Source organism: Daucus carota, chromosome 8 (genome assembly GCF_001625215.2).
Source record: "Daucus carota subsp. sativus chromosome 8, DH1 v3.0, whole genome shotgun sequence".
In the NCBI taxonomy this organism is placed as follows: Eukaryota; Viridiplantae; Streptophyta; class Magnoliopsida; order Apiales; family Apiaceae; genus Daucus; species Daucus carota.
In genome coordinates this window covers 27,312,232-27,329,187 of record NC_030388.2, presented here as the reverse complement: position 1 = coordinate 27,329,187, position 16,956 = coordinate 27,312,232, and the positions used below count along the sequence as shown (strand labels likewise).

General features: G+C 35.2%; 4 protein-coding genes across 6 annotated transcripts; all 4 read right to left on the bottom strand.

The window, feature by feature from the left end:
* Window positions 1-246: 246 nt before the first annotated feature.
* On the bottom strand, window positions 247-4,540 carry LOC108200024 (protein ABCI12, chloroplastic). Of its 2 annotated transcripts, XM_017368080.2 has the most exons (7): window positions 4,143-4,538; window positions 3,578-3,694; window positions 3,015-3,251; window positions 2,256-2,420; window positions 2,012-2,087; window positions 988-1,052; window positions 247-659 (listed from the first exon to the last, which is right to left on the bottom strand). In XM_017368080.2, exons 1-7 carry the CDS (start codon window positions 4,452-4,454, stop codon window positions 510-512), a joined length of 1,122 nt encoding a protein of 373 aa, XP_017223569.1. In that variant the 5' UTR covers window positions 4,455-4,538; the 3' UTR covers window positions 247-509. The 2 variants fall into 2 exon arrangements, with proteins under 2 accessions (XP_017223569.1, XP_017223570.1); XM_017368081.2 differs by lacking the exons at window positions 247-659; window positions 988-1,052 and adding an exon at window positions 1,501-1,705 and having other exon boundaries at window positions 4,143-4,540.
* Window positions 4,541-4,946: 406 nt separating this feature from the next.
* Window positions 4,947-5,960, bottom strand: LOC108199659 (membrane protein PM19L). The gene is made up of 4 exons (XM_017367580.2): window positions 5,737-5,960; window positions 5,435-5,654; window positions 5,301-5,346; window positions 4,947-5,186 (listed from the first exon to the last, which is right to left on the bottom strand). Exons 1-4 carry the CDS (start codon window positions 5,861-5,863, stop codon window positions 5,070-5,072), a joined length of 510 nt encoding a protein of 169 aa, XP_017223069.1. The 5' UTR covers window positions 5,864-5,960; the 3' UTR covers window positions 4,947-5,069.
* Window positions 5,961-6,354: 394 nt separating this feature from the next.
* LOC108199658 (glutamine synthetase, chloroplastic) lies at window positions 6,355-11,325 on the bottom strand. 2 transcript variants are annotated; one of them, XM_017367578.2, is made up of 14 exons: window positions 11,123-11,325; window positions 9,376-9,635; window positions 9,152-9,191; window positions 8,945-9,048; window positions 8,808-8,856; window positions 8,566-8,672; window positions 8,289-8,376; window positions 8,068-8,196; window positions 7,901-7,975; window positions 7,513-7,566; window positions 7,389-7,426; window positions 7,116-7,275; window positions 6,949-7,009; window positions 6,355-6,746 (listed from the first exon to the last, which is right to left on the bottom strand). In XM_017367578.2, the coding sequence occupies exons 2-14, from the start codon at window positions 9,627-9,629 to the stop codon at window positions 6,607-6,609; spliced, it is 1,299 nt and encodes a 432-aa protein (XP_017223067.1). In that variant the 5' UTR covers window positions 9,630-9,635; window positions 11,123-11,325; the 3' UTR covers window positions 6,355-6,606. The 2 variants fall into 2 exon arrangements, with proteins under 2 accessions (XP_017223067.1, XP_017223068.1); XM_017367579.2 differs by having other exon boundaries at window positions 9,376-9,638; window positions 11,123-11,263.
* A 1,613-nt stretch (window positions 11,326-12,938) lies between these two features.
* LOC108197547 (uncharacterized) lies at window positions 12,939-15,791 on the bottom strand. Its single transcript, XM_017365193.2, has 2 exons — window positions 13,613-15,791; window positions 12,939-13,520 (listed from the first exon to the last, which is right to left on the bottom strand). Exons 1-2 carry the CDS (start codon window positions 15,656-15,658, stop codon window positions 13,095-13,097), a joined length of 2,472 nt encoding a protein of 823 aa, XP_017220682.1. The 5' UTR covers window positions 15,659-15,791; the 3' UTR covers window positions 12,939-13,094.
* Window positions 15,792-16,956: the final 1,165 nt, after the last annotated feature.

The window sequence follows — 16,956 nt, the reverse complement described above, 5'->3', positions numbered from 1 at the left end:
ATGTGGTCAATTTCATATGGAAGTCTTTTATAAAAAATTTAAATTATTGATTAATATTTGAGTTATAGTAAAAGGTCAAAAGTTTTCCTAAATAACATGCCATTAAATTTATGTTATATTTTATTTGATGGAAATTTGTTGTGAATATGAAAAGAGTTATATCTAATTAAATCATGAAAAGTCATTATACATGATCTCTGAGATTAATTTGAAATGTATACTCTAACATAGTTACCCTATTATCAGTGATACCAATTCCATCTTAGTATTTGATTCGATTGGAACATATAATGTCTACAAAGTTCATAAATCTGTTTGGTTGCTGAAATTTTCACTTTCCATGAAGTCCTATTTCCTATATAAATATTAATTTGACATACTTCCAGGGAAGTTAAAGTTACTACATCCCCAGCACTGCTCTCCAATTGCCAAATGAAGATAATACTTGGAGTTCGTCTATACAGACGGAAGATAAACATGAAGAACATAACCCTTTTTTGACAACATTTTCAGACAAAACAATCTGATACAGCAGCAGCGCCAACAAGGCAGACAAGGCACATTATGGACAGAATGTTGGCCATGCTATTAGAAGACAACGATGAGAAGTAAATGTTGTGCGTGTTGCTGTCACCTCTAAAACCTCTAACATTCATTGCCTGCAATTATACAATTTACATCATGAAATCAGTAGATAGCTATCAACTCGAGGACAATTTTTTGATGGTTTTCACAAGATCAGAACCACTTGTTAAACTAGTCATGACAAAGTTGCTACTAAGTTGATTATAAGGATGTACTTCGATCCTCCAATTTAGTCACTGGAAGGTCAACCACGGAGCTAAATACAAGGAAAACAATTTTTTTAAGAGGTCAGATAATTAAACTCTAAACAAAATGGAGCATATAAATGTGTATAATAAATAGTACAAATCCATGAACTTGACATCATTTTATAAAGTTAAGAGAACTAGCAATAGATTAAACCTGAGAAATCTGTTCTGCATGACTGAATATGTTATTGAAGATCCGCCGGATGTATGTGAAGAAAACTGCAATGTTACAAAACAGACATTTTACTAGAAACTTCCAAGCAGCAACATTACAAATATTGTAACAAATTCATACTATAGCAGTGTAGCAGCATATACAAATTAAATAGGAAGACTGTATCCAGATGGTAGAAACACTACTTCCAGGATAGAAAAATTTTGTTTCTAGAATGAGAAGTTGGAACCTAGATAGGACTGAAAACAGATAAAACTAAAAAACTTGAAATTTATCCACTTAATGTATCAGTCAGCACGTATCTTCAAGTGGAAACAAGTCTTCTTTAATATCTTTGGAACAGGAGATGGAAATGTGAGTAATGTCCATGTAATATTTTGGTGAAGGGAAGTACACACACACACACATATATTATATATGTATGTGTTACATATATATAATATATATGCAGGCAGAGATGGAATATCAAGTCTATCTGAAAAGCTGAGAAGGGCTGAGAAACAAATATTGCCAGCTAGAAAAGGATATAAATGTCCTACTCCTACAATCAAACTAGAATTTGAAGAAGGCACACAATCCAGGGACAGGTGCAGTGCAGCTCAGCGGCGGGCTAAGGCCCATGTCTGTCTTCAAGTCCAGTCACAAAACACAGATCCTTGTAACAGCCTATCATCACCCTCCTCTATCCGCTTGCGACCTGATCTTCCAAACCCATAGAACCCAAGCCAGAAAATGGGTTTCTTTTAACAACAAAAGAAAGGAGGATTTGTATTCTACCATATGTCTTATATGCAAGTGTCCCATTTTTTATCACTAAGCATGAATGTTCCATTCGTAAAGTTATTATATAGACCATAGAAGAAAATTTTCTGTGGGCTTAGTGTTCCCACATGGCTACATTCCCGTGCCCCTGGTTTGGCCATGCATGTAACGATGTATCACAAATTTATGGTTACACTAATAAAGAGAAGGCACGCAAGTGATAGTCATATTGAAGACTCACCTTCAATTGTCTCTAAAGCTGTAAACTTCTCCCAATATATCCTGCGAGATACAATACCCAGCGCAACTACGCGCACCTGGAAACAGTTGATGAAAATTTGGAAATAAGGATTGGTAACTTAATTTGCCTATTGTGCTACAGATAATGGACGTATTATGAGATAATCAAGAAGTTATAGATTTATTGCTTATGTACCAATACATTAAAAATAGTTCTAAAGCTTACCAACCAAGAAGTTTCTCACCTCATCAAAAACAAGATTAATGAACCTCAGTGAAAGTAGGAGCGTAAGGATCACCTCGGCAACTGGAACTCCAATATATGCCAAAGGGCGCATATACCATTGCAGAGCAAATGCAAGTTGCTCCGGAGTTGTAGTGGAGAGACACAGGCTCGCACTTTGAAAAATCTAGCACATTAACAAATGCTGAGGAGCTCAAGCTAACAGGCAGTAGTACATTTTTTATTATTCTGAAGTAAGTTCTTTTTCACATCATAATCTTTAGAGAAGATACAGGAATTTAGTGATGAGAAGGATCTAAAGTTTAACTGCTACAAAATGTTTGCCCTCTGCAATTCACCGAACTACCGGAATTAGCAACAAACAACACTTTAGCAATATATCATTTCTTTTTCTACACCTGTCTAAATGTCTACTAGAAGGTTCCCGTAATAAGGGCCCAAAGGTGTAAGGTAGGACTAAAGAGAAAACCCTATTCCTCATAAAACTTTCAACAATGTCTAGCTTTAAGACATTTTGCATAAGAAGCTCTATTTACACTTAATAGGATGACGTTGGAGGTACGAGAGTTTTTGTAAGCAGTGCAAGAATGAAATGGGCGATAGAAAAAGGCAATGATAACTGGATGAGAGTGGTACTGATGAAATGAAAAGACTGATGCAGAAAGCTACAATATAAAAACAAGAAAACAAAAGAAAAGTTGTAGAGAGCATCTAATACATCTTTAACTAGATTAAAAGAAATGCAATATATATAACTTACGCTGAAAGTTAGAGATGCCGATGTGCTTGCCACTGACAAGCCCTTCCGTGTAAGCTGCAATGGCCCCAATTTCATGATTATATACGAATAACCTTCCAAAGATGCTGGAAGACTCGGTAATCCCATCATTGACGGTGGCGGGGTTCTTAATTGCACAACTGGAGGTGCGCCATCTGCACCTAGCCCCAACATTATAAATAATATCCCAGACAGGAGTGACACTCTTCCTAATTGATCCTACACATGATATAGGATAGATAACACCCCTGCATTAGGAAATCAATTGTCTTCAACTGAGGCTATTTGCAGACTTTACAGGAGGAGATAAAAAACAATAAAACCAAGCTCAGAGCCTTGCACCGAAACATGCCGCTAATATAGTCTAGTTATATGCAAAAGGAAAAATTAAATAATTTCCTCTAGTGCAATACAGATAACCCTCGTCTTAAAAATGATACACGTTTAAGAATCGGTATCACGTAGATATAATAGATCTAATTGGATACAAAGTTCACATCCTTTTATAGGCTATAATCTCACTATATTAAGAAGCCAATGCTTACCATCCATACATGCCTCGGAAGAATCAATATAGACAATAAACTCAGGTAAGCAACTAATCCAAAACGCATGAGAATATGACTTCTTGCTGGTAAAACAACTAGAACAACTAGCCATGCCTGCACAATCAAATCTCTTATAAGTACTCAATATGTTAGTATTTAGTAATAAGGAACAGAATTGCAAAATTTAATCTTTCTTTTATGTAGCTTCAAGCCTGAACAAGTGAACATTAGAGTATGCCTCCCCCTAGACAGTCATTAAGATAGTATTATACTAATAATATATTCTTTTGAAAGGATGAATTGATTATATAAGAATTCTAGATTCAATCGTGTTAATTGAATTGACAAAGCTAACTAACTCAGCATTGCAGCATGCACATCAACTACATTTGGGCAATTCCAGCCCCAACATCACGCAGATAAGGCATTTTTACTCTTGATAAAGTAATATTTTCCGTCTGTCCCAACGTTATTACTTTATAACATAAAATGAGTTCAACTAAAGAATAATCACATTCCAACAAAATAAAAAGAAAACCCCATAAAATTTCAGTTAAATTACCAATTTGATTCTGGGGTCCACAGTATGCAAGAATGTAATTGGGGAAGAAATGAACTGACAAATAGGACTAGAAGTGGCTTCGGATATCGATTTCAACACCTTCTCCGCCGAAAACAGATTCTTGGGCAACCATTTTTCCCAATTTCTTGGAGGCCCAGCATCATCAATCGAGGCAGAACAGGTGAATTTGGGTTTTAGGGTTTTGAGGGGGAGGAGTTGAATTGGGTGTTTCTTGAAAAGAGGGGTGTGAAATTGGCGGCAAGAGGAAGTGACAGTTGGGAGAGTATATACTACTCCGCAACTGTACAACATCTGGGTGAATCTTTTCAACACAACTACAACAACAAAAGATGTTGTGGAGAGACAAAACAGTTGGTTTTATATGCAAGCTATGTTACAAATTTAGTTATGAGAGCTTAGGGTCTTAACGGGTCATGTTGACCCGACCCGTATTTTCATTTTTTTAAAAAAAAAAATCCTTTTCTTGTAAATATAAGGGGAAGTTTTTCTATATGTTTGATGATGTTTAAATATTATTTTTACAAAAAAATTGGACTTTTTTCGTTACAACTCAAAAGCTATAAATATATATCATAATTTATTTTGTCTTGGATTAGAAAGTTATAATTTTTCTTGAGAAATTTTGATATAAGAACCTATTGAAACGGATGTATTTTTTGATACGTTAATAGTGTCTTCAATGAAATCGGATATGAGCTTCTTAGAAGTTGCCCCACTATCATTTACAAATTGCAGGTTGTTTACAAGTTACCTTTCATATACATCAAAGTTTTAAACACCAAATGAAGAGCAAGAAATATCATCATGCATTTAAACACCAGAAAGAAAATCAAGCACTCAGGTAGTTACTATGTAATGAACAAATGTTACATGAATATGTAAGAATCCTGATAATGATTTGGTAGTTTAAACTCTTCCAGTGTATGCCTTTTCATTCTCAACTTCTTGAACCCCGGCATTGATTGCACCCAGGCAAATCAACTGACTCCCACTCAGTATTATCACGATTATCTCCAGTGCTCGCTGCAGAACCGCATGAACAAAACTTCAGTCGAGGCCAAGGGCTTAATAAGGACAAACTTAATGATAAAATTCAATAAAAATAGAAATGAATTTAGTACAAGTGAAGACACTAACCAGGCTTGAATCTGCATAGCCAATATTGATCTCTTTGCATGCCAGTCTGTGGGAGAGGAATAAAAAGACCATTTTTATATATTCATTTAAAAATAAGAATACATATTATAAATTCAGAGATTTTTATTGATTACCCCATGGATAGTAAAGTGAGTGTCCAAGTTGCGAGGGATGATGCAGCAGCTGCATGTAAGCTGGAGGGATTCCATGCCATGACATTATAAATTCCTGTAACTGAATTCATGAATCCGACGACACCAGCAATTAGACTAAATATTACAAAGAACCCTGTTGCCATGTTGCCCTTTGGGAAGTATATTGGAAATATTCGCGCAGGAATTGTAAGAACAGAGGCTGCAAATACATTTTTAGTATATCAGATTTGACAGTCCTTAAGAATGCCGTGTCTATAAAACACAAAAATAAGGAGATGTACCTGTTTCGTGGGTTTTTTCCATTGCATGATCTACATCCCATGCTGCAAGAATGATGACAACCAGATAAAGTATGAGATTAGTAACCAAGAAGAGGAGTGCTGCTGATTTCCCTGCTCCAGAAGCCATAACCTATCGAAACTTTAATACAAGAAGTTATGAAAAATCTAAATCTGTCTCCCTTGTCAATTCACGTCTTTAAGTATAAATACACAAAGAATGATGCTTAATCCACTGAAGTTGCAATGGAAAAGTATTTGTATTGATAAAATATTCAGCTGGAATTTCTTTATACTCTTGCTGTTGAACTTCCCTCTTGGAGAAGAAAAGAATAGTCTTGTCTTTCCTGATGAAGAGAAGATGTACTAGCTGCTACTCATTCCAAAACCAATATTACAATACATTCCTACAACAATACTAACTACAGTCTACAGCTTCTTTGCATATTGCATACTAGGAAGTACATTCAACAACCCACCAGATTTTGTGTTAAATATAGAGGCCCAACTCGCTTAATTTTAAATTCTCTGAACATCGCTCGTTTAGGCTAAATGAATTTCAAAGAATATTAGGGACTAGAAATCTTAAAATATGATTAAGCTCTACAGCATAAAAGAGAATTAAATAAAAAAAATTCAGGCTCAGAACTTGATGACAATTGCTTCCGGGTAGAGTATTCTCAAAATCATCATAATTATTCTTTTGAACACCTAATGACCTCCAAGAATGTCTTTCATAATAGAAGGAAAGGTTAACCACTGGGGCTCCCTTTATTTACAGAAATTATCAACTAATGATCCAAAGAAAGCAGGAGGCGGTTCAACTGACGACAATGAATTTTGTGGAAAATGTAAATTTATCTTGAACTGAATCTAGACATTCAAAGATAGTTTCTGTGCAGCAAGAGCTTCAGCTTCAAGTGTTGGCTCCCACAGTAATGTAGTTTCAGCAAGTAAACCAGTCACAACATATGGGTCCATGTTTGAAGCAGGGCGCCGATCCTCCAAGTAACCTGCCATACAATAGAAAGGATAGTAAGAAAAAGATGAAGGTATCAATAAGTACTAATTGACAAACTTGGTTTTGAAGATACCAAAATATAAGTATAGACAAAAAAACTGCACAAAATTTGTTCATTTGGTAGCTAACAACTGTATAAGAACTTTTAATAGCTATGCCAGTTTTTTTCTAGTTTTGCCAATTACAGGGCCTACCTTTGCCTTCCTTCTCAGTATCACGCCCCACACGGATTGAGCAACCACGGTCAGCAACTCCCTGCATGATAAAGTCATGTTACCAAATTAGAATTGGAATAGAATATTTTACATCTACACTCTTGTCTGTTTTTGCAGAATTAAATGCCAACACTATCAACACATACCCAAGAAAAGCTGTCAATGCTCGCAGTTTCATGCTTTCCTGTCAATCTTCTCTCATTTCCTTCTCCATATGCACTGATGTGCTCTTTGTGGCGAAGTGAAAGGTTTAAGATTGCTTTCTTAATTACTTCAAAGCCTCCCTCCTCTCTCATACTTTTTGTACTGTGATTCCAAAGAATGTTAAGTTAAACATTGATTTTCTGACAGTGCTTATATTCCATCAGTTCATATAGTAATAAGCAGCTTGAATACATATTAATAAAGCACAGAAGTACCTGTAGTTGGTGTGGCAGCCTGCTCCATTCCAGTCACCCTGCAGATTCAAATAAGAGATTAGATAATATTCTTTATAATATCTAACCATGATGTATAACTGCACTTGTACATGATCTAGCTTACATCAATTGGTTTCGGGTCAAGTGTGAGAACGACCCCAGCTTGCTCAGTAATTCTCTGTCATAACAAAAAAGACATAGAAGATGCAAAAGTAATTAAAATGTGTTGGGGAAAAACGACTAACCACCCAAGCATATGCATAGTATAGTTGGTTTGTTAAATATAAGCACATACAGCTAAAACTAAATTGGGACTCAATACAGACTGCAAAACTTGAGAAACGTAAATCAAAGAAGCAAGGGTTAGACCCTAAAACTTCAGTTTTAAAGCGAATGAAAAGGACATCAAAGCTTCTGGATCATGACTTGTAATATTAATCGTTTGAAAATAATTGGTTTCCCGACAGTGCATGGAGTTGGATATTAGACCACTATCTGAGGATATAACTTGCCTCCAGGAGGTATCTGGCACACCAGATGTGATCGCCAGCTTCAATACCGACACTGGGACCCACTTGAAATTCCCACTGCATTAAAATGGAAAAAAAATAAGATGACGAATATTACCAGTGATGTAACATCTATAAGCATCTGTAGAAAGGACATAAGAAGAACAGACCTGGCCAGGCATAACTTCTCCATTTGTGCCACTAATATTAATTCCGGCATATAAGCAAGCCTTATAATGAGCGTCAGATATGTCTCTGCCAAATGACTTATCCGCTCCAGCAGCACAGTAATATGGACCCTGTGATATTAAAAGACAAGATAGGAAACAAGTTATAAGTATACTTTAAACATAAAATGTGTAGCATAATTACTTTGCTGAGATCTTCTTACCTGAGGACCAGGATAGCCTCCAACAGGCCATCCCAAAGGCCAGTTTACATCCTGTTGCATCAAGGTGTACTCTTGCTCTATTCCAAACCTAGCAGATGGTTATGAAAAAATTACTCATAAGAAAGACAGACAGAAATCGAAATCCCCTACCTGCTCTTAGACAACCAAAAAATCAGGCATCATTGTGTTACACATGACATTCCTTCTCAAAGCTAGATCTTAGGTAAGTTGATAATGCAGAAGTGCCAAAATGAAATCAATTATAAATTTTGCTTACCATGGAACTTCACCTAAAACCTTCGCATCGCTAAATATTTGAGCAGCCTTGTGGCGTTTATTTGTAGGAATAGGCTCTCCTTGGGGCGTGTAGGTATCGCATATGACCTTTTCGAAATATTCAAAAGGGTTTAAGAGATATTTTATATATCATATTTACAAAATAAAATTAAAATGTCATAAACAGATGTATATTTAACAATTGAACACAATACAATTGCTGCATGAAATTGTTTGACTCACGAGGATGTTGTTACCACCACGGAAAGGGTCCTTGAAAATTGCTTGAGGGCTGAATACAGTTAAAAAATATTTAATATACGACAGATGATTTGAAGGAATAGTTTATCAGATAGAAGTGCTTCTTTATAGAATCTTACTATAAAATTACTTCACTATCATCTCCAGGTGCTTGCCCAGTACTTGATCCATCATAGTTCCATTTTGGTAGCTCAGACGGGTGCTCAACTGGCTTTGAGATTGTCTGCAAACATACAGAAATGAACTTAGGAATAAAGTAAAAGTAATTCAATGATCAGCTTACTACCAGAGTACACTTGGTAAGCAACATTTAAGCTTCAAATTACCCTTGATTTGCTTCGAACATCAATGCCAGTTCCTCCTATCCTGTTTCAAGATGCAGATGTTATGAATTAGCATGATGTCTTTTACAAATTTAGAAGCTTGGGATCTAGGTATCATAATATGTAACAAATGTGAAAGATTGCTGATGAAAATAGTATAACAAATGTCAACATGCGCCGTGCTCAAAATTATCTTAGATCATGTTTGTGTGAAGTAGAGAGCATACCATATATACTCGGCTATGATCTTATCGGTGTATGGAGTTACATCCAAATTTAGTAGATCTTCCATCCTATTTATGGTGCCATCCTCAGACTTCACTGCTAATGCTCTATATTTGGTAGAACTTCTAGCTGGTGCTTTCTTGTTTTGTTTCAGGAATAGAGAACCCCACATCTTTGATGTCATTGAACTTACTTCGGTAGAATTTTTTGTGAATCTCATTTGCCATTGCACTGACGGAGCTAAGATCTGAGCCATCCTCACCTGCTTTTAAATAAATGCAAGGCTTTATCAGTTAAATTTGACTTGAACACCAAGTATTTCATGCTATTATTGTACCCTTCATTTAAAATTTTTGTCGTTGGACGTTGTTCCCAGAATCTTCTTAGAAGTTAGGTAATCATTCTTAGGAGCACACCATCTACACCTCAACTAAGGTCGGATCAACAATAAATTTTGCACACAATTGAGAACAGGTATTGCCTTATCATGACATATAAGGTATCTAAATAGGGGCATTCATAATTACACTAACAGTAGCATATATTTATGTTCATAATGCATATTTTCCGATTGTCAACCATACGTTTAAGTAACATAATTGACACATTTAAATCTAAATTAGGGAACCATGTGTAGCCTCAAAACTTAGCCGGTAAGTTATACCTTAGTGTTCAAGAAGCCTGGAATGTCTTCCAATTTGTTATACTATCTCATCCATTTATCTTTCCATGCTTTGTTCTGTTTCTGTGAGCACATTCTCCAAATGCTACAGTGGTCAAACCACATTTTGCATATGTCTTACTCATCAACTAATTGTTCTTTACCTTGTTTAATTCATTAACGCTATCAACACACGGACAGCCTTGTCATCATCTAGCTAATTGGATTTCACCTCTTGGTTGTCCTTTGTTTCCCAACAAACAAATTTTATGATTTATAAATGTTCATTTTGTTTGATGCAGAAAAGGACATGTTATTCAAACAATTACACCATCAAATAAAGTTAAAACAATAGACAATCAATGAACTATTACATAGTAAAGCCGTGGAAAAATTGCTAACACATCTGACATTAAATCTGAGAAATCAACAGTAATTGAACCTAATTCATCTGGTGCATTCTATTTTAAATATTCTGAACTCTTGTTCACTTTTATGTATGAAAATACAACCAGAGTGAAACAAATTTCCAATTTCATAACACACACACAGAGATGTATATAATATATTCTCTATATAATATAGTCAATCCAACCATCACATGTTGTCTGCCCTACACTTGTCCTATTCACTTTCATACAAAAACATACAAAATAACAAACATTTAAATTCTTGTATGATCATCCTGGAGATTGACTATTATAGAATAACCAAAATGGTCATTCAATCATTCAACATTCACTGAAGAATATGCTTTCCTTCTAAAAATGAAACCAGATAGAAACTTGAAATCATCAAACAAACAAACAATGACACATGCATCATAAAGATCAAGAAATGTAAACAAACATGAAAACAGATAGAAACTTGATATCACCAAACAAACAAACAGTGACACATGCATTATAAAGATCAAGAAATGTAAGATCCCAAGCAACCCTTTTGTTAAGAATGACAGCTTTCTCAAAAAAATATATAAAGTTTCAAACTTTAGTGATTTTTAACCATCACATTCTTGATTTCTTTCATTTCATCACATACCCAGATAAAAAATTTAGGAATTAAAGAGTTTAAGGCACTAGGGTTACCTTAGAATGGCTTGAATGGGTAATTAGAAGGTGGGTTTAGCTCCAACTCGAGAGATGTAAAATATGACTAAAGTGTTATTTGAGTGAGAATGTATAGTAATATTGATGAGTTGTTACTTTGAAGTAGTAGTAGTTTATATTTGGCTTTTGCGTGGCAGATAGGGGTTTCTTATGAGTGGAGGAAAATAGAAATTGGTCTCTACAAGGTCACCAAGAGAAGTTTTATCATATAAAACAGATAAGATTCTGTTTGGTTGCCCTTTTTTCTTTTATTTATTTTTCATTCTCATTTCTAAGTGTCACATTTTTTATTTTATTTTTGTAGCATCATAGCTTAGTTTGAAACTCTTATTTTGTTACTTAATTTATATATGACACATGATTGATACCCATATAGAGAAGAACACGACTCGAAACCGATTCGATGCCCAAAAAATGTGATATAGTATGAGGAACTACTTGTTCTAAAGAAATGCAGATTTGGCATAGCTGGTGGTTGTTGAAAGATAACAAGCAGGCCATAAAGTACTCCAAGATTTTAAATTACATGGGTTGCATCACATGTTGTATATATTTAATGATTATTATATTATTATAGAGTTAAGTTCTATGGAGTATAAAAAAAATTGGAGTATTGGAGTACAAAGTTTGATAAAATGTAATCTAGTCATCTAAATTTTAATTTTTTTTGTCCAATAATATTTGTAAATATTTGACAACCTGCACATTATGTTCTGCAACATAAACATCGTGATCAAATGATACAATAATTACTTTTATAAATCATAGGACTCTATGTTCTGCAATATAACTAATAAGCAGAACAATAATCTTAATACTTGTTAAAGTTGAAAGATATTAATGATTAATTGACAATTATGTGCAAGACAACTTATAAATGATAGATTATATCAAAATTTGGATAATCAAAGATATTATATAGGATCAAACCAAAAAATTATGATTTGTACTCCAATACTCCAATGTTTTTATGTACTCCATAGAACTTAACTCTATTATTATATTCTAATTTGACTTAAAATATTTAATTTATTTAAAAAACCTCTGATAAATCTCTTCTAAATCCTGAAACGACGATTAGTTTCAATTTCCGATCACTATAACCATGTTTTAGACCAGAAATTAATGCTTTCCATTTAACACAATTTCAAGGCGTTGAGATGGCAGAGTTAGAGATCAATGTCTTTGTCTTCACTTCCCACTCAACAATCCTTAAAAAAGATAAATCATTTATTAACAATCAACCAAAGAAAACAAGTTATTAATTGGAACAAGTTTTCAACATGAAAGCCTGATTTTAGTACTTTAAGGTACTGCAACTTTAGGATGGTTCCTGTGTAACACTGCAAGTCTTATATAATTCTGTTTCTGGTTCTTTAGGTAATGAAACATTTGGTTGGTTGATGTATAATTGTATACTTGGTAAACCTTACCTTATCACATGTTATCCAACAGCCAATGGAGTGGAGTTGAGAATGATTGTTGGAGAAAAATGAGGTCTTTGCATGCTTTTTGGACCACAGCAGAACAAGACAGAGAGAAGTGGAAGGTATTAAATTTGCTTCTTTTACTACCATCTTATGCCTTCCAACCATTTTTATGTAAGAAGATTGCTTGAATACCACAATTGCAAATTCACACCCCTTGCTATTAGCATTTAGCTATATGTTTATAGCACATTGGACCTTTTTTAGCATTTTATGGATCAACACTTACATGAATGCACAATCTGCCAATGAGGAATTATGTAGTACTGACATGCATATGCAGTAATTTCTGGAAAACAAGACACTCAAATATTAATACAGTTAAATTTCTTTTGAAAAATATAATGATATAATAAAAGAATCTCCTACAACAACAATACAGTAATATGTACAGGCTTATTACATTTAGATAACTTCAGCATCAGCATCCTCTTTTTTTCTTGCAAATATTTCATTTCTGTAACTTACTCAGTTTCAAGCAACTGCATTGCGGTTTCCACTAGTGAATGGATTGTTGTGCTATGACGGCTGAGCCCAACAGTACCGGAGAAAATATTGAAACTTTCAAGCTCTGATGTGGTCTCTATAACATTTTCCAGCTCCTTCACCATTCCCAAGTCCCTGAACATTGTTATGTTTGTATCTTTGTCTCTCATCATCCAAATTGCCAACTCTATCGCAAACCTTCTTATTCTTGGAATCTTAATTTGAGGATACGGATATTTCCTCAGAATTTGGACTAGTGCTCCTGCTAATTCTGCCTCATGAATTCCAGCTCTTTCGAACATGCTGCTTGATTCTTTAGGTGGCATATATCTGAAAACTTGTGCTGCTAGTCCAATCATTACTTCTTGCAACTTATTCTCTGCTGTCATAATTGCTTTAAGAATCTGCAAGAGAGAAACTCAAACTTATTAGTCCTATTGCTATATTTGATCTTGGAAAGTATATAAGTGAACATACTGAAAGTTTAAAATCTCACAGTAGGTGTTGCAGTTGTAATGTCTCTTAGTTTGTCAAAACAATGTGATCCGCTGTAGCTACACAAGTTTCGCAGTATTCTTGCTGCATTTACATGAAGCACTGGAATCTCTAATGCACTGACAAGCTGTTCAGTTACATTAAGCTTCAAGATCCGATGACAATTGTTCTTGCTTTCTAGTACTAACATTGATAGTGCTTCTCCGGCAGCAATCTTTACATGGTTCTGATTATCTGGGATCTCCTGTTTAAAGAAAATGTTGAACAATTCCTTGAGTAATCCACCTGTTCCTCCAATTCTTTCGGTTGCATCTTCCTCCAATGCCAGACTAGTTAAAATCTCTATGCCTAGTTTTTGTAACACTGGATGTTTTTCACCGCATCTTAATATATCCCTTATGTTGCTGATTGTCAAAACTACCTCAGAAATCTCTTTGCGGAGCTGTTTTCCTGTGGCACCTGCTGTACTTGCAAGCATCCTCACAACTTGCAAAGATCTTTTGACAGTCAAAATTTGAGATGGTGAAGCCTTGCCATTTTTGAGTAACCTCTCATCTGCATGAGTGAAATCAATGATCTTTGGTAATAGTCCTCTTGTGTTTCCAATCTTTCCACAGTTGTCATGGTCACGGGCAAGCTTCTTGAGAATGAGAAGCCCCAAATGGTTAAATGTCCAAACCCCATAATTTTCGCTGTCAAAGATGATCTTCTTTTCAAATATCTCATCAGCTGCAGCAGTGGAAGTCCTACTGACATGTAAAAGAGAGGATATTGATTCCATAGCACCAGGTATGCCTGCAACTCGAAGGGAATTTTGTTTCTTCCCAGCTAGTTTTGACAGAATCTCGGCTGCTGAATGCCTTATTTCTTCTTCTTGTGGATCTTTCCAGTTCAACATCTCTACTAACCTTTCCATCACTGATATTGATATTCCAATCTTCTGTAGCGTATCATCTGAAAACCGATCATTTGCTGCAAAGCTTCGTAGAATTTGTGCTCCAATCAGCTGCTCATCAGGAGAACTTGAGGCCAAGAGATCCATGGCAAATGATACCATGTCCATTTTAAGGCCATCAAAAATGCTTCCTGAAACGCATCTGGAGTACGCGTCATAGAAAAATCTTCTGATTGAAACCATACCTGAGGGGCCAAGTTCACATTCTTTATTAACTTGTTCCAACAATCTACAACAAATGACTTTCCATTCCCAATAAGCTTTCTCAAGCAAAAACAGCAGAGCCTCTGCCAATGCCAAGGAATAAAAAATATTGAGAGCTGCTTGTCTATTCCTCTTGTCTGTATCCCCTTTAGCTACTTCCCCATAATTATGCCTAACAAGCTTCACCAGAGACAGACCAACACAAGCACTTGCAGATGCAAGTTGAAGCCAGTAAAGAAGTTTACTAACATTTCTTGACAAGAAAACCCAAGGAGCATACGGAAGAAGTGGAACATCTGTAGTAGTCCACACCCGACTAGGCGCCTTCTTCTGAATTTCCATCTTCCTATTCCTTGTGATCTCTCTACCATGTTGACTAGCCTTCACAACAGGCCTGAAAAAGGACTTGACAGTTGTGATCACAGACCGTGAATTTGATCTGATTGCACGAAAGCTATTGATTCCAGCATCAGCAATCGACCACGTGGCCTGATGCTGCCACTCAAGCTCATGACTCCTGCTGAAAATTCTTGTCCCTTCAATCAACAATATAATGGTAATAAACCAAAAATCTGTCTTGTCAAGAGTAATAGCAAATCCGCCTAGCAAAACCACGGTGGCCCAGATGAAGCCTAATGTTCCCAACCCTGTCGCAGCTTTCTCCAGCACAGCCAGCCTCAGAGCAAACAATGTCAGCTTCTGTTCTGGTGCCCTGTGGCTATTTCTCCTTAAAGAATCATCAGGACTAAAATTACTACTCTCCCCTTTTTCGACACTAATTCCAGGCTCATAAATGGTGCCAGCTGAACTCCCTGTTTCGCTTAGCTTCGACTTCAGCTCAGCTATCTGCAACCTTACACAGCTTCCATCACTAGTTCCACTCTCCATCTAAGATCAGCTGCAAAATCTTGAATTTTTTCAGATAATAAGTAGCTTTTTCGAGGTTTTATTAATGTAAGCTAGGAAATGTTGATGATTTAAGATGAATGGTGTGACAAATGATTACTTATATATGATAAGAATGAGAGGAAAACAAGCTTGGGAGTCACGTTTCTAAGTAGTGGGATTGGGGAGAAAGAAACTTCTAAGTTATAGTTTGTATATCAGCTATATTTACAAGAAAGCTACTTAACTTTCTGTTTTTGTTGTTTGTATTATGTTCTTTCCGTTTTTACTTGGCGAAAAAGTCCCATCTTTTACTCTAGTTTCTTTTTTTCTGTTATGTACATCAACTGTATCAGGATTTTCCTGGCAAGTTAATTTATGTTTGTAACAGCATCTTTAATCTTTCCAAAAAGGGAATAGAAAGGCAAGAGAGCTTTATTGTTTAGCTAGTTTCCTATCAATTATCATAACAAAAATTTAAAAGTACAACTTTAAGCTCTCCGTTCTATATTATTTGTCAACTTTTGAATTTTATCCATTTTTGACAGGTCAAATTGACTGAAATTTTGTATAATATTGTTATATTTTTGAAATTATTCAAAATAGTGATTGGATAACCTAAATGATAGGTTTATCGTTTATTATTTTCGAAAATCCGGGTTGAAGTTTGGTTCGGCTCGAAATAAACCTATATTCGTAAAAATGATGCCCAAAATAAATATGAAAAATCACATCTTGATATTTTTGCAAATTTTCAATCATTAGCTAGGTAGTTATTTCTTTTACATATCAATCTACTTCTCATCACAAAACATTAGTCTAACCATCAGTTAATACATCAGGATTAATCACCGGTCAATTCATATTTCATAACTCACGAATTCATTAAAATCCGATTATTCAATTAATCATCCGATTAATCTCCTATCAATCCAATTAATTTGATGAATCCTTGTTGCGTGTCCTTGCCGATTAAATTCAATTACCGCTTTTATAGTTCTGTTACCGAATACTAAAAATATTGTTAAAGAATATGAAATTGTGTAACATAACTGAATGATGGTTTTGAACAAAGGCAGTTAGAGTACGTATGCTCAAGAGACTTTGCTCATATCCATCCTTTTTCACCTGTTCATGTTCAGCGGTGCCAGAGTTGTGGCTTGCAGTGTTGGATCACAAGAGGAGATGATTTTTCTTGTGTCAAGTTAAAGTCACTTGCTATATTCTTGTGGGTCCCGTCTTTCCCCTCTTGTTCAAAGCTTTGAGTATACGATTATATTTCCATATATTCATGGAAAAAT

Bases quoted from the DNA above. Each gene is read 5' to 3' on its own strand.
- LOC108200024 (XM_017368080.2), bottom strand. From the start codon at position 4,454: ATGTTGTACAGTTGCGGAGTAGTATATACTCTCCCAACTGTCACTTCC. The intron at 2,421-3,014 runs GTAAGTTATATA...TTAATGTGCTAG, and splicing joins CGGCATCTCTAACTTTCAGC to ATTTTTCAAAGTGCGAGCCT. The intron at 660-987 runs GTTTAATCTATT...GTATAATTGCAG, and splicing joins ATGCAGAACAGATTTCTCAG to GCAATGAATGTTAGAGGTTT.
- LOC108199659 (XM_017367580.2), bottom strand. From the start codon at position 5,863: ATGGCTTCTGGAGCAGGGAAATCAGCAGCACTCCTCTTCTTGGTTACT. The intron at 5,655-5,736 runs GTACATCTCCTT...ATGTATTTGCAG, and splicing joins GGAAAAAACCCACGAAACAG to CCTCTGTTCTTACAATTCCT. The intron at 5,347-5,434 runs GTAATCAATAAA...CCTCTCCCACAG, and splicing joins CTCACTTTACTATCCATGGG to ACTGGCATGCAAAGAGATCA.
- LOC108199658 (XM_017367578.2), bottom strand. From the start codon at position 9,629: ATGGCTCAGATCTTAGCTCCGTCAGTGCAATGGCAAATGAGATTCACA. The intron at 9,192-9,375 runs GTATGCTCTCTA...ATCTTGAAACAG, and splicing joins ATCATAGCCGAGTATATATG to GATAGGAGGAACTGGCATTG. The intron at 7,567-7,900 runs GCAAGTTATATC...TTGTTATGACAG, and splicing joins GTGCCAGATACCTCCTGGAG to AGAATTACTGAGCAAGCTGG.
- LOC108197547 (XM_017365193.2), bottom strand. From the start codon at position 15,658: ATGGAGAGTGGAACTAGTGATGGAAGCTGTGTAAGGTTGCAGATAGCT. The intron at 13,521-13,612 runs GTGAGATTTTAA...TCTCTCTTGCAG, and splicing joins TTACAACTGCAACACCTACT to ATTCTTAAAGCAATTATGAC.